Source organism: Ursus arctos, unplaced genomic scaffold (assembly GCF_023065955.2).
Source record: "Ursus arctos isolate Adak ecotype North America unplaced genomic scaffold, UrsArc2.0 scaffold_8, whole genome shotgun sequence".
Lineage (NCBI taxonomy): Eukaryota > Metazoa > Chordata > Mammalia > Carnivora > Ursidae > Ursus > Ursus arctos.
Window position 1 is genome coordinate 37,329,212 of NW_026623100.1, and position 16,201 is coordinate 37,345,412.

The 16,201-nt window shown below is 38.7% G+C and overlaps 1 protein-coding gene across 5 annotated transcripts in view; it reads right to left on the reverse strand.

The window, feature by feature from the left end:
* Positions 1-16,201, reverse strand: part of EXOC6B (exocyst complex component 6B) — a 600,511-nt gene that overhangs the window by 554,932 nt on the left and 29,378 nt on the right. Inside the window, exon 1 of one of the 5 annotated variants that reach the window (XM_026483131.4) lies at positions 15,234-15,519. The exons of the other annotated variants lie outside the window; for them this stretch is intronic. Within the exon in view, the coding sequence (XP_026338916.1) occupies positions 15,234-15,346 (113 nt within the window). The 5' untranslated portion in view covers positions 15,347-15,519. Of the gene's footprint in view, positions 1-15,233; positions 15,520-16,201 lie in introns of those variants that run through there. 5 annotated transcript variants of the gene reach the window in all.

Sequence of the window (16,201 nt, forward strand, 5' to 3'; positions counted from 1 at the left end):
GAATTGACATCAAAAACATGATTCATACAAGGAAAAATTGATCAATTAGACCTCATCAAAATTAAAAACTTCTGATCTGCAAAAGATCCTGTTAAGAGAGTAAAAAGGCAAGCTACGGAGTGGAATAAACTACCTGTAAACCACATATCAACAAAAGACTAGTATCTGCAATACATCAAGAGTTCTCAAAAACTCAACATTAAAAAAACATCTAATTAGAAAATGGGCAAAAGACATGAAGTGGCAATTCAACAAAGTGGATATACATATGGCAAATAAGCATATGAAAATATGTTCAACATAATTAGCAATTAGGGAAATGCAAATTAAAACCACAATGAGATATTACTATACACGTTATCAGAATAACTAAAATACAACAGTGACAATACCAAATGCTAGCAAGGATCTGGAGAAAATCGAACCCTCACACACTGCTGGTGGGAATGTAAAATGGTACAGACAGTTTGGAAAATAAGTTTGGCAGTTCCTCAAAAAGTTAAACATAGAGTTACCATATGCCCCAGCAATTCCATGCCTAGGTATACACCCAAAAGAAATGAAAACATATGTTCACACAAAAACCTTTACACGAATGTTTATAACAGCTTTACTTTTAATAGTCAAAAACTGGAAACAACCCAGATCTTCTTCAATGGGTGAATAACTAAACAAACTGTGGCACAGCTATCCCGTGGAATACTACTCAGCAATAAAAAGGAACAAACTATAGATACACCAGCTGGGATGAATCTCCAGGGAATTAATGCTTCATGAGAAGTGCAAATTCCAAATCGTATATTGTTTGATTCCATTTATATAATATTCTTGAAATGACAAAATTACAGAAATGGAGGACAGATTAGTGTTTGTCAGGGGCTAAAGAAAGGATGGAGACAAAAAGAAAGTGGTTGTGTCCGTGAAAAGGCAATGTAAGGGATCCCCGTAGTGATGGAAACATTCTAAAGCTTGACCTTGAAGACACAATGTCAATATCTGGTCATTATACAGTGTACTACAGTTTTGTCAAATGTTACCATTGTAGGAAACTGGATAAAGGTACAAGGGATCTGTGTATTATTCCCAAAAACTGCATGTGAATCTGCAATTATATCAAAATGAAAACTTTAATTTTTAAAAAAGCAAATAATGCATATAGTCACAGCCACATTTACCATTTAAAATGCTTCTAATAACCTATTTTTCTTTGGATTTCAAGAGCTCTTCTCATTTCACTTTCCTCTTACTTTTGCTACTCCAATGCCAAAAGATCTTCATTGTACACTTCTTCCTTACAAATGTCAAGAAATTCTTCTACCTCATCAAAAACAGCTTGTCTAGTTCCCTTATTCCTTTCCTTTTTTTTTTTTTAAGATCTTATTTATTCATTTGAGACAGATTAAAGAGAGAGAGCATGAGCAGGGGAGAAGCAGAGGGAGAGGGAGAAGCAGACTCCCTGCTGAGCTGGAAGCCAGACATAGGGCTCGATCCCAGGACCTGGAGATCATTGCCTGAGTCAAAGGCAGACACTTAACCATCTGAGCCGCCACCCAGGTGGCCCCTTTCCTTTTTTTTAAATATGTTACACAAACACGTCTTTCCCAAAATCAAACTCCATACCAAAAATGTTTCATAACATAGATTCAGTCAACCTCAATGTCTGCTGTTTTTACTCATTTCTATTGCTTGATAAGATCACATTTTATGTCAATACCTTTAGAATTTTATTGTTTATTGGCAGTAGAGCTATCCCAGCAAGTGGAAGTTAGCTGCGCTGTGATAATTCTTATCAGCTTAGATGTTTCGGGGAATAATGTGTTTTAAAGTTCTAAATTACAGGAAATAAGAGGGAGTACAAAAACAAAAGCAAGCACAAAAATGAGGAAAGAAATGAAGGTACAATCTGCAAAGAGAAAAACAAAGAAACAAGTTTCAAAAATAGAGATACTGAGAACAATAGAAGCAAAGACACCTGGCTTGCAACATACTACAAGATGTCAGTACTCCATTAGACAACACAGTGCCAAAAGATGTACTTTTCAGTTTGTCATGTTCCAAGTATATAAAAGCACAATTAAAATTAGAAGCCTGTGTTACTCCACAGCTTCTTAATCAAAAACAAATAGAGCAAAAGAGCTTGTATTTTAAGCCAAATCATTATTTTTTGGCAAATGGCCCTCATCATTTATCTAACATACAAGAGAACATTAATCTAGCATTCTAAACACTAGAAGCCTCTAAAAACTCAAAAAATGACAGAACTGTTCTTAAAAAAAAAAGTTATTGTTCTCATTGTTTTTACTTTTGCTTTAATCCACTGATCAATCTTTTTTTTTTTTTTAATTTATTTATTTATTTGACAGAGACAGCCCGCGAGAGAGGGAACACAAGCAGGGGGAGTGGGAGAGGAAGAAGCAGGCTCATAGTGGAAGAGCCTGATGTGGGGCTCAATCCCAGAAAGCTGGGATCACGCCCTGAGCCGAAGGCAGACGCTTAACGACTGTGCCACCCAGGCGCCCCGCACTGATCAATCTTGATTATCAAACCACAGTAGTGATTAAAGGTAAATTCACTACAGTGCATGGTACATGAATGTGATTATCTTCAAGACTGAAAGGCAGGTATTTGTAACAGAGTTCCAATCCACATGCACCATCATAAATCACATTAAGGTAGGTAATCCAGTTGGTTGCAACGTGAGAAATCTTTTTCACTTGAATGTTTCACCAGATAATGTGTGTTTCAAAGTTCTAAATTTTAGTTATACAAATATATATCACATGCTTAAATTTCTGTTATCATTCAGGCACCTGGGTGGCTCAGTTGGTTCAGCGTCTGCCTTGGGCTCAGGTCATGATCCCAGGGTCCTGGAATCAAGCCCCGCATCAGGCTCCCTGCTCAGCAGGGAGTTTGCTTCTCCCTCTCCCTCTGCCTCTCCCCCGGCTTCTGCTCTCTCTTTTGCTCACTCTCTATCAAATAAATAAATAAAATATTTTTTAAAAATTTCTTTTATCAATCACTATGCTCTTGGAGTTACATACTTCAATTTTTTTTAATTTATAAACCTAGAACAGGGTAGGTTCCAGGTAAATAACCTCCTTAGTAAGGCATATATTTTCCAGACAGTATATTCCAAATTGTATTGCTTAAGGCAAGCATCTATGGTTACTTTCATCATTGGCAATTTTTTAAATGGCCAAGGTGGGTTGGTTATTTTTTAACATCAAATTTAAGATTATTCCACATAAAATCATTGTGGACTTAACAGTACTTATTTCAGTGCTAGAATACATCCCAAATTACTTCTAAGGAAGAAGCTTAGCCCTTATCTTTGGATACTCTCACTCCACGTCTTCTGAAGGAATAAGGTGGCTTGTATCAGCCTCTTCAACTTTCATAAAAAGGTATTAATCCAACCCACAGCTGGTTTATTTACTTTTAAAGCATATATAGCCCTGTGCTTTATTAAAAATATAGGCAGGTGACACATTCAGAAAAACAGACAAAAAAAATACATAACCTTGAACTTACTAATACTCTTTTAACTATCAAAAGTATGAAAAGTAGTACTTCTGAAGAATTAACCAGCATACATGCAATGCATATACTCTTCCACATCAGAAATTATGGAGACTGGATACATATGCATTTTACTAAGGAAAGGGAAATAAAGTTCATAAGATTCTCAAAGTGATCAATGATCAAAAAAGAAAAGGGCGAGGGGATAATGCACTTTCAACTTCCAGTGTAGGTATTACAAAATCTATGCCTTTATTAAGCCAAGACCAGCAGAGAACTGAATTCCTTTGGCTCCCTGCAGATCTGCCTTTACTAAATTGTATTTTGGTTATGCCATATGCTTTCACTAAAGGACAATATAAGAAACAGCCTGTCACATATTGCTGCATTTACTATATGGATATTAAAGTTACATTATACAGGGCCTTCTTTGTGAGGACATATGGGAGAAACAGTTCTCTGGTCTTACTCCCAACCAAGAATAGCTGTGCTTCTCCTTAAGTAACTACTTTTTAATTTTACAACACCATAACTCAAATAACAGAGCATGTCTCTTTTTTGCAGTAGCTGCTGGAAAGCCTAGGGCCAAGCTGATGGCCTACCTTTAGAAAATGTACAGGTCTTCAAATATGAATCTTTTAATTGCTCTCACTCTTGACTTCAAAGTCTTCTTCCTACCTTTGTTTTCTCATACACCAATTTCCTCACCATTTTTGATGTATCTATTACATGCATTTTTTAAATCATGCAGATTTTTAGAAATTGTCTAATTCCTCTCTAGAACAAGGCAAGGGGAAAATCAGAAAAGAAGAGAGACAAAATGGGGCGCCTGGATGGCTCAGTCATTAAGGGTCTGCCTTTGGCTCAGGGCGTGATCCCAGAGTCCTGGGATCGAGCCCCACATCGGGCTCCTCCACTGGGAGCCTGCTTCTTCCTTTCCCACTCCCCCTGCTTGTGTTCCCTCTCTCGCTGGCTGTCTCTCTCTCTCTCTGTCAAATAAATAAATAAAATATTTAAAAAAAAAAAAAAGAGAGAGAGAGAGAGACAAAGAACAGGCATCTGTCAATTAACCAGAATAAGAGAAGACTGGTCAGATGTGGCAGAAATATTAAGCTACCTGCAGTTCAGGGGAAAACATTTACCATTCTGCAGAAATATAGAAATGGAAAATATAGTATAAATATAATTTACAGATACACATCACAAAGTGCTTTTTAAAAATAGCCAAAGTATTAAAATATTTCATTATTGTCCCTGAATTCTCCTTCATTCAAATACTGGAACAAAGTCCATGCAATACTGGTGAATCTTTGAGCAAACTGTCGTCTTTGTTTTCTAAATACTCCAGCAGATACTACTTTAAAATGGCTTTACTCCTCTTTCCCACTGCCGCAACACAAATCTCTAAGAAATAACCTATTAATCACCACCTTGGGTCTCACGTGTTTAAGCTCAGCTCTGTGTGTAACTCAGTTTTGATCTTTACTAAGTCTTCCCCCTCCAACTATCTCTGCTATTTCCCCCAATCAAATTTACATCATCATTGCTCAGCATCGCAACCCCAAATTACAAATTTCATAGATAAGCCACTCACTAATTTTATTTATTCAAGCTGCCTTCAGCTGAAAGTTTGATTATGGTATATGATTAAATCAATTATTATACCATTAGCAAATACTACAAATTATCAACTTTGACGATGTAAAGAATCAGAAAATCTTTCCTTTCCTCAACGACCTAGTTAATATTCACATATATCATATTCCAAACTAAAACTATGTTATAAACATCTAAAATTCTAAACTGCTTCCAAAACCATATTAAACAATTGTCCTTATCAATAATATTTTGCAACAAATTCATAAACTAGTTGTATTGATGCTGGAAATTATGTAAACATGTGAAGAGATGCCATAATATTTTAAGGTAAAGAACTTACTAAAATATTGACAACCTCTGATTTGTTAAGAATTTTATTTGTATATAAAGCAGACTTGTCTAATGTTACTGGATTCCCCCTCAAATCTTCTGATTTCAAATTATCAATCTCCTGATAGAAATATTTTTTAAAGATGTTATTTATTTATTTATTTATTTATTTATTTGAGAGAGAGAGAACACAAGTGGGGGAGGAGGGAAAAGCAGACTCCTGCTGAGCAGGGAGCCTGACGCGGGGCTCGATCCCAGGACCCTGGGATCACGACCTGAGCCAAAGGCAGATGCTTAACCGACTGAGCCACCCAGGAGCCCCTCACATAAAATTTTTTAAATTCTTTTAAAATGTCTGCTTATTCATATCCCTTTACAACTAAAATAATGAAAAGGTAAGTTTGAAAGCTTTCATTCCTTAAAAAACAATGGTTTCTTTGTTTTAGTAATCGAAATTTACTGCGTTTTGTATACTCCTGGTATATTTAAGCAAAGCATAACAACAAAAAGTTCTTTACTGATGCTGCAAAATCAAAGAAAAATACCAACTTTATAGAAAAATAAGCAAAGGATATAGATAGCACACACACACACAGATAATACGAAAAGCCTTTAAACATATGAAGAGATGTTCATCCTCACTCATAGTAAAAATACAAATGAAAACTACAGTGAAATACCATTTAACATTAATCATACTGGCAAAAAATCAGGTCCAATACACACTTTGTTGAAAAAACTATGGAGAAATGAGCAATATCATAGACTGCTAGAGGGAGAACAAAATAGCCCAACCTCTAAAGAATGTAATACCTACCAAATTACATATATATTCACCAGTTTACCCAGCAATCACTCTTTTTTTAAGAAGAATTTTTTTAAGATTTTATTTATTTATTTGAGAGAGAGAAAGAAAGCAAGTGCGAGTGGGCAGAGGGGCAGAAGGGGCGGGAGACTCCCTACTACAGACTCCCTACGGAGCACAGAGCCCAATGCAGGCTCGATCCCAGGATCCTGAGATCATGACCTGAGCCAAAGTCAGACGCTTAACCAACTGAGCCACCTACGCAACCCCCCCACCCCTTAACCCCCACTCCAGCAATCACTCTTCTGGGAATCTACCCTAAAGTATAAAGTATGAAAATTACAATAAGAAATAACAAATAGGGGGGAGCCCTTTCTTTCTGCCTCTCCCCTCCCTTCACATACCCACACATTCTCTCTCTCTAAAAAAGAAGGAAGGAAGGAAGGAAGGAAGGAAGGAAGGAAAATGACAAATGTTCAAGGTTAATCATTACTGCATTATTTTGTCCAGCAAAAGATAGAAATAACACAACTATACAGAAATAGGGGACTGGCTGAATAGACAATGGTAGATTCACATAATGGAATACTATGTAGCTGTAAAAAATAAGGAAAACCTCTGCATATGGGTATGGACAGCTCTGCAAAATATATTGATGAGCTGCAGAACTGTATATACAGCATATTACTTATTGTGTGAAAAGGGGAGAAAATAAAGTTATAAATGCTTATATTTGCATTAAGAACACAATGGAAGAATAAACAACAAATTAATAAAATGGGGAAATACAGAGAATGGGAGAAAAAATTAAATAAAATATTTCAAATCCTGACAAACAAAGATAATTCATCCATTCGTTTTTTTTATTTTCAACGTTATATTTTCAGGAGATCAGTTTCACCAGCATTATATATTGGCTCTGATAACTAATAAACTCTTGATATTCACCAAAGGGATGACTGCCAAACACTAGCCTCCCATTTAACTTCTCTCTGTGACTATTAATGTTTGTGTGTTTGAATCTAATTAATCAGATGACACATCAGAATAACCTTCCACTGGAAGAACTTCAATGAAAATTTCTGTTTATTTAGCTCAAATAAAATCAGACAGAGTCCACTGCTAACTGAACCAAATCAGTACTGTCTTATCAGCTACAAGAGGACTTCTTCAGTTTTTCATTTTTCTGATTTGCTTAACAATTCAATGACATTATTAAAATAAAACCTAACTTCTCTTAATCAAACAACAAAAAAGTCATTCTCCAACTCCATATGGTAATGAAACTTATTTAATGCTACCCACCCCCTTTTCCTCAAATGTACAATTCTAATTTTCTGAATGCTAAGCTTTATTTATACAATGTGCACTTAGATTATACTATTTTAATCACTAGATTTATCATACTTAAATTTGCAAACTTTTAACAACAGGACATAAAATACTAAACAGGTTTTAGGGGCCAATTATTTTAGATTACACTTTTGATTGATGAAGAAAAAGAGGAACTATAAAATTGTATGTAATTCCAAAAGATAAACACATTTCATATGTTGAAGTTTTCCAGATTTTCGGTTTCATTTTTTCTCAAAAGCCTAGTCATATTTTTTAAGACAGTTAATCTACAAATCAGTTGATCAACCCCCAGATAATGAACGGTTTGTGGTACAATTCCTGTATTCTACTTCATTCAATAAATATTTATTGAGCACCAACTGTACACCAGGTACTCTTTCAGGTTCCCAGGATACAGCAGCAAACAAAAGAAACAAAATCTCTCCACTCCTGGAAAATCAATTTTAATGGAGGAGCCTATATGTCAAGCAGGAGTTTAAGTGCTATGAAGAAAAATAAAGTTCCTCACCCTTTACTCCCTACCCCAATAACTGGCAACCACATTCACCCAATTACTTAAGCAAGAGCCTTGGAATCATCCTTCATTCTTTTTCTTTAACCCTCATAATTAATCTAACATTTTGGCTCTAATATCTTTTTTTAATTTATTTATTTTTATTTAAATTCAATTAACATATAATATATTATTGGTTTCAGAGGTAGAGGTCAGTGATTCATCAGTCTTATATAACACCCAATGCTCATCACATCATGTGCCCTCCTTAATGTCTATTACCCAGTTACCCCATCCCCCCCACCCCTCTTGGCTCTACTTTCAAAATATATTTTAAATCCAGCTACTTTTTATCATCTCCTCCCAACACTTTATTGCATGACACAGCCACCTCTTGCCTCTCATTACTGCAAATACCCCTTGACTGACTTCCCTCTTTCCTCTCTTACTCCATCTCCGCATAGCACCCAGAATGCTCCTTGTTTAACCTAAGTTAAAGCCTGTCACTCTGCTGCTCAAAACGCTCCTGTACCTCTTTCTTAGTCTACATATCTGGACCCAGACTAATCTCCTACCATTGCCTCCCACCATTATGCTTCTCCTGAGGGCTTTCACACTTAACTGTGCTCTCTGTCTGGAAAAGATTTCTGGAGAGTCACATGGCTTGCTCCTTCACTCTAGTCAAACCTCTGCCAAAGCAACTTTTTCTAAACACCTAATCGAAAACAATACCCAACCATGTTTAACATTAATCACTAAATAGCATTACTTTATGCACCTGTGCTTGTTTATGCTGTGAGTGTTCCACTAGAATATAAGGTCCATAAGGGCAGGAACTCGTCTGTTTTGTTCCTTGCTGTACCCCAGAGTCAAGAAGAGTATCTGGTACATAAAAGTTGCTCAATAAATATTTGTTCAGTGAATAAATTCATGAATAAAGCCACTAAAATGATATAGCTATATAACAATGTATGAAACTGTATATAACATATTAACTGAAAACCAAGATAAAACATGACAGTACTCTTCTAATACCTAATGTAATAAAATGCATATGGAAAAAGTTAAAAAGAAATATGCAAATATAAGTGTTTTGACAGGGTGGTAGGATTAAGTTTTTGTTGTCTGTTTCTTCTCTTTTTTTAAAAGTCATATAACACTTAGAATTAAAATATAAAAATGTTACTTTTAAAAGGGAGCTACTGGGGCGCCTGGGTGGCTCAGTTGTTAAGCGTCTGCCTTTGGCTCAGGGCGTGATCCCAGCATTCTGGGATCAAGCCCCGCATCAGGCTCCTCCGCTGGAAGCCTGCTTCCTCCTCTCCCACTCCCCCTGCTTGTGTTCCCTCTTTCACTGCCTGTCTCTCTCTCTGTCAAATAAATAAAATAAAATCTTTAAAAAAAAAAAAAGGGGGAGCTATTATTAAAAATAAGCAATCAGCAATGAGAGATCATTTCTTTCCCCTCATTGATTGTCAAGGAGGATTATATCAGAATCACTGGAGAGGCTTTTATAACTGTTTCCTAATCTCCTCCATTCTCCACTCCATCCCAAAATAATTATTTGATGGGTCTGATTACCGATGAATATCATATCCCTCAAATAGGTGAATACAAACAAACAAAAAAACAAAAAAAGGCAAAGAACCACTAAATTAACATAACTCCCAAAACAGAAATACTTAAGTCCACAGAACAAACTCAAAAATAACAGGGCAGAAGACAACTCATGCTATCTGAGTACTACTACATAGCAGGTACCATGAAGAATGCTTTATCTCCTTTTTTTTTTTTTTTCAAATACTGTTCCTGCAATGTACACGGTATCACCCCCATTTTAACAGAAGAGAAAAATCTGCCCACTCAGGTGGTAAGTTGCTTGTAAAAGTAAGTTGCTTGAAGAGGTCCGTGCATGTCCCAATAATGATAACATGTCATGAACAAAGGATTCTGCTTAACTGGTTTCTGTACAACTTAGGTAATAGGGGACGGAAGAGGGTGGAAAACAAAGCCATGTGGCCAAAGGCACAAAAGTAGTAAATGGAGAAAACAGGTCCGCATATTTAATTATCAAATGACATTGAACAAAACAGCAATTCAAAAAGTCCCAATTTGTTTTCTATAAGAGACAGCTTTACAAACAACTTAGTTAAATAAGCAAGATAAAAAACTGTCCCTACGCCAATAGTACAGGTTTGTAACAACAAAATATATAAAGCAACACTCTAGGAGGAAAGCACAAGCAAAAAAACTTTTCAAAGATAGACCAGACTACATAAAAATTAAACTTCTGTGCAGAAAATGATACCATAAAGAAAATGAGAAAACAACTCACAGAATGGAAGAAAGTATTTGCAAATCATATGTCTGGTAAGAGACTTATATCCAGAATACATAAAGAATTCCTACAACTCAACAATAGAAAGACACCCCAATTAAAACTGAGCAAAGGATCTGAATAGACTTTTCTCCAAAGAAGATAAACAAATGACTAATAAGCACATGAAAAGATTAGCCATTAGGGAAATGCAAATCAAAACTACAGTGAATTGCAGCTTCAAACAGACTAAAACAGCTAATATAAAAAAAAAAATCGTAACAAGTGATGACAAGAATATGGAGAAACTGGAACCCTCATGCATTGCTGGTGGGAATGTAAAATGGTGCTAACATTTTAGAAAACAGTTTGGCAGGGGTGCCTGGGTGGCTCTGTTGGTTAAGCATCCAACTCTTGGTTTTGACTCAGGTCATGATCTCAGGGTCATGAGATCAAGCCCGCAGCGGGCTCCGTGCTCGGTGGAGGCTGGCTGCTTACCTAGAAATTCTATGCCTATGTATATACCCAAGAGAAATGAATACATATGTCCACACAAAAACTAGTACAATCATGTTCATAGAAGCATTGTTCTAACAGTCCCCAAAAGGAAACAACCCAAATGCCGATCAACTCACAAATAAATAAAATGTGGTATAGCCATACAATAGAATACTACTCAACAATAAAAAGAAATGAAGTACCAATACAAGCTACCACATGATGAGCCCTGAAAATATTATGCTAAGTCACACACACACACACACACACAAAAAAAATACCCACACTATACAGTTCCATTTAAATGAAATGTCCAGAAGAGGCAAACGCATAAGGACAAAAAGTTGTGATTGCCTGGGGAGTGGGGACAAAATGGAGAATGACTACTAATGGATGTTGAAGTGAAGAAAATGTTCTAAAATTGAATTATGGTAATGGTTATACAATTCTGCAAATATACTATAAACCAGGGAACTGTATACTTCAAAAGGGTGAACTGTTCGATGTATTAATTATCTCTCAATAAAGCTATATTTTTAAAAGCTGTATATTTCACTGTTAAATTTAAAAACTTAAAAACAAAATCTTAAATAGCAATTAAGAAGGAATGATAATTGCTAGTACCCAAAGAGCAAAATGAGGAAATGACTTCTACTGAATAGTGGTATGAGAGAAGAACAGAAATAAGAGATGGGATTTGAAAAATGAAAATATGGAGCTATTGTTCATGAGTGATTTCTGATCAATATTTTAGTATTAGCACTACAGAGCGGGAATCAATATGATTTTAAAAACAAGATAGGCCCTAGGGCGCCTGGGTAGCACAGTCAGTTGAGTGCCCGATTTCAGCTCAGGCCATGATCTCAGGGTTGTGAGATCGAGCTCTGCTACGGGCTTAGCACTCAACACAGAGTCAGCTTGAGTTTCTCTCCCTCTGCCCCTCCTCCTGCTCGTGCATGCATGCTTTCTCAAATAAATAAATAAATCTTTTTTAAAAATATTAAAAAAATAAATTTTTTAAAAGACAGGCCCTAATATCTTATAGGCCTCTTTTCTCATCTGCAAAATTAGGACTTACAGCTAACAAAATAATTTTTAAGGTGAAGACAGAGAAGAAAGGGATGGCTGCTTTCCCAAAATGATTTGTTAGGCAACAGCCTCTATATGCGTGGATATGCGTGGGCCTTTCCGAATACAATGAAAAAGGACAGGCACTCCCTTATGATATATGGGAATTGATTACCATTGCATCCACTGTTCAAGATTAAAATAAGGAGAGTTATACAATGAAAAAGTCAAGCCACTGTGGCTCCTCAAACAAAAACGGGTAAGAGTGGAAGAATAATTTGGTATCACAGAAGGGGAAGAAAGCAAGTAATGATTCACAAGCCATAGCTGGCAAAGGAAAGACTAGTTAGGCAATGTAGCTAAGAGGATTTTGTGAAGAGCAAAAAAAAAAAAAAAAAAAAAAGGAATTGTGGGGATGGGTATACTAATCTTATATTTGCCACAATTTACTGTTATTCTCCTCTTTAGTTCCTCTTCAGTTACAAAACCTAGCTCAGGAACAGCTAAGAATCTGGTGCTTTAGAAATGCTACTTCAAAAGATGGAAGAAATAGGGGCGCCTGGGTGGCACAGCGGTTGAGCGTCTGCCTTCGGCTCAGGGCGTGATCCCGGCGTTGTGGGATCGAGCCCCGCATCAGGCTCCTCTGCTGTGAGCCTGCTTCTTCCTCTCCCACTCCCCCTGCTTGTGTTCCCTCTCTCGCTGGCTGTCTCTATCTCTGTTGAATAAATAAAATCTTTAAAAAAAAAAAAAAAAAAGATGGAAGAAATAAAAAGGACTGTGAAGGGGGTAGAGGAATTTGAAGTTTACAGTTTAGGAGAAAGTTAAGGAAGAGAGCCTACTGCCTTAATCAAACCTATGTAATGACTATGATGGAAAAACAGAGGGGGTAATAATGATGGAGGGGCATCCAGGGTAAGGCATGGGCTCTGAAAATTCAGGTCTGTGCATGCTGCTGCCTCTGAACGGGATAAGGGAAAACGGTGAGATCATCCCCTAAGAATATGGGTAGAAACCACGCAGACTAAAGACAAAAACAGTGGGTACTAGTACTTGCACTACAAGTTGCTCAAGTGATTGAATCTTGGGGATGACAGTAAGATTCAGGGTTACCTGCCAAACACAAGATGAGACCAAAAACGAAGAGACCCTAATAATGATCCAGGGAGTCAGGAAAAGCAATGGTAGGATAGGGCAGTAGCTCTCAAACCTCTTTTTTTTAAAACCATGTCCCCTTAGGGCAAAAGATCCCTTAATCCACCAACCCCCACAAAAACCCACCTTCTAGGGAAAAAAGAACTCAGTGATAACAATGAAGCAAATTTTAGGGAGAATGGGTAACATATTTTAACCATGATGCACATATCCTAAGTCAAGAAAATTATAGGCCGAAATTCAGTTGAACAGATATGCATTATGATTCAGTGGAAGGTTAACATAATAAATCACAACAAACTACACAGATAACACTAAATTAAAGTCACTTATCATATAAACAAAGAACGACATTAATTGAAAACCACAATGAACTCAAGACAATATTGATGGTGTTCTGATAAAGAATCCTTCCTATAAACTCTGATAATCCCAACTGCTCCGGTGGCAACTTTGCTGGGCTGCGAACTGCAGCTCAGTAGCCAAATTTCCTAGTAAAATCCTGAAACGGCATCCTCAGTTACTCCAGTAACATTTTGTGCTATAAAAACCCAATGTTAATAATCATTAATAACGCACTTAGAATACTAGTAAGTAGTCTGTCGTTTTTATGGAAGTAAAGATAATGAAATAAGGATCATTCACCTTTAAGAGCTCAAGAAAATGGGAAATGAAAGGAGTATGACAGTCATGATCCCTGTGCAATAAGGGACAAAGGCAAACTACTCAGGACGGTCATGACCAGAAAACGCACAGAAGAAAGTAGGCTAACAATGTGCCCCAGAGAAGAAAGATATGCAGGTGGAGATGAGGAGTAAAGTCTCCAGCCTGCTCCTTCTTCAACTCTCCCTATGGGGAAAAAAAAAAAAAAAGCAGGGAGTAATAACCCCTTTTTTGAAGGGAGGAACAGTACCCCAAGACCGTACAAGGTGGGTAGGAGAATTATCTATCTACTGACTGCATGGAGATCAAGAGGTACAACAGGAAGGATGAAGATGAGTTAGTTCCAGGCACTAGTAAATAGAGGGGAAAGGGAAAGATGATTCGAAATTGAACTTGGTGAGTAATTAACAGGAAGTAGAGAGAGATGACAACCACCAATTGAGAAACAACAACAGAGATTAAGAATGCAGACCCTAGATCCAGAGAGCCTGAGTAGGAATCACTACTCCCCCACCTTCTGTGTGACCTTGGGCAAGTCACTGAACACGTCTCTGTGCCTCATCTGTAAAATGAGGGTAATAATAGTACCCACCTAATGGGATCGTTCTGCGATTGAAGTTTCATTTGTAAATTGCTTAATACAATGTCTTACACTGTACATTGTAAGTGGTGCCTAAGTTTTGGCAAATACACGAAGTTGAGGAAGGTTGGAGGTTTGTTTTGACATCTACGAATATAATGGGGGTGAGGGGGCACAGTAAAAGTATAAGGGGGTAGGCAGAAGGGGTAATAACTTTTTCTCAACGGTGAGACTACCATGAGGCTGCACCTTTGGAAGAGGTCTTCCTACTAACAGGGTTCAGCAAGTACTCGGTCCCAGGAGAGGGGCGCGGGTTGAGGGAAACTTCCTTCCTTCCAGGCCTAAGATTTTCACAAACTCGTTTCTGAGAAGTGACTGTGATTTTAAGGAGGCACGAGTTTAACTTCCGATCATCAGACCGTGGGTGAATTTATGTTTGTCTGTAAAGCAGGACTTACGTCTAGGACAGGATGGGGTTTGAGTCGGAGGGGAAGGGTGATATCCCCAGGGACAAGATCTGCTAAGAGCCACCATCTGCCGGGCGCGCTCTAGTCGCCCAGCTCCGTGCTAGTCTACCTAGGAGGAAGACCCAAGACTGCCCCAGCCTGGAGGAAGGCAAGAGGAGCCTCCAGAGTAACTGGGCTGTGGGCGCCGGCGGTCGAGGAGGGGACCCACGTCCGGGCTGTGGAGGGAGACCCGCCTCGCCGAGGGTGGAGGTCGCTCGCTGGGATCCCCGAAGGGAGGGGCCGGCGCTGGCGCTGGCCCTGCGGGAGGCCGGCCGGACGCACAGCCCTGAAGGAGCCTGGCTCCTGTCCCGCCCGTGCGCGCCCATCGTTGGCCCCGGTCCCCGGGGTACCTGAGGGTGGGCCCGATGCAGGCCGTGTCTGTGCTCTCGATCTCTCGCAGGATCCGCTCGTGCTCCGCGGCTGTCTCCAGGCTCTCCGCCTCCGCCATCTTACCCCGCTCCATAGACTGGGGGCGTCCGGCAGCGCGTCCCCTCCTTCAGCTCCGCTCACCTTTCGCTCCCTCTCTCACCCTAGGCTCCAGAGCCTCCCCGGCCTCCGGCTACCCGCAGGACGACCCCTCCCTCGAGCTCGGCACGCCCCCGTGCATCACCGCGTCCGCCGACGTCTCGCGCAACGCCTGCTGGGACTTGTAGTTCTCTGGGCAATGACCGACTGGGTCCCGCTCATTTATTCTTTGAATCCACAAATACGTGTAGAAAACCCCACTATAAGCCAGGAACAGTTAACGACACTGCATGTGCAACGGTGATCAGGTCAGGCAATGGCACTGATTCTACAAATTCTTGTTTAAGACCCTTGCCACAAAGTGCACAACGCTCTGTACACGCAAATAATAAGAACAAACTGGGTTTCTTCAGATAACGATCTTACAAGCTCTCGGGGGAGAAAGCTGGAGAATCCCCAAACTAAGAAATAAGACAGAATGTGGCTGTGAGCCAGTTCTGAGAATCAAGTTCAGGGATGACTTCTGGCTGTGAAGGATTCATAGAAAGACTGGGCCTGGTATTTTAAAAGGTGTGATTGGAAGGTGTTAGGAGCGTCCAGAAAGCCAACAAAAACTTCACATGCGCTGGCGTGTAGAGAAGCAGTAGTAAAAGACGGGGCTACAAAGGTACCCTGAAGAGAAATACTGGGCTGAGAAATGTGTACTTTATTCTAATGGTTCCACTAGTCCAAAAACTGACTGCATCAGAAGCACTTGGAAACGTTTTTTTAATGCAGGCTACAGGTCCTAAGCCATCTGGACATTCTGATCCAGGCATTTGCATTTCATAAATTCCCCAGATTAGACTTTCAA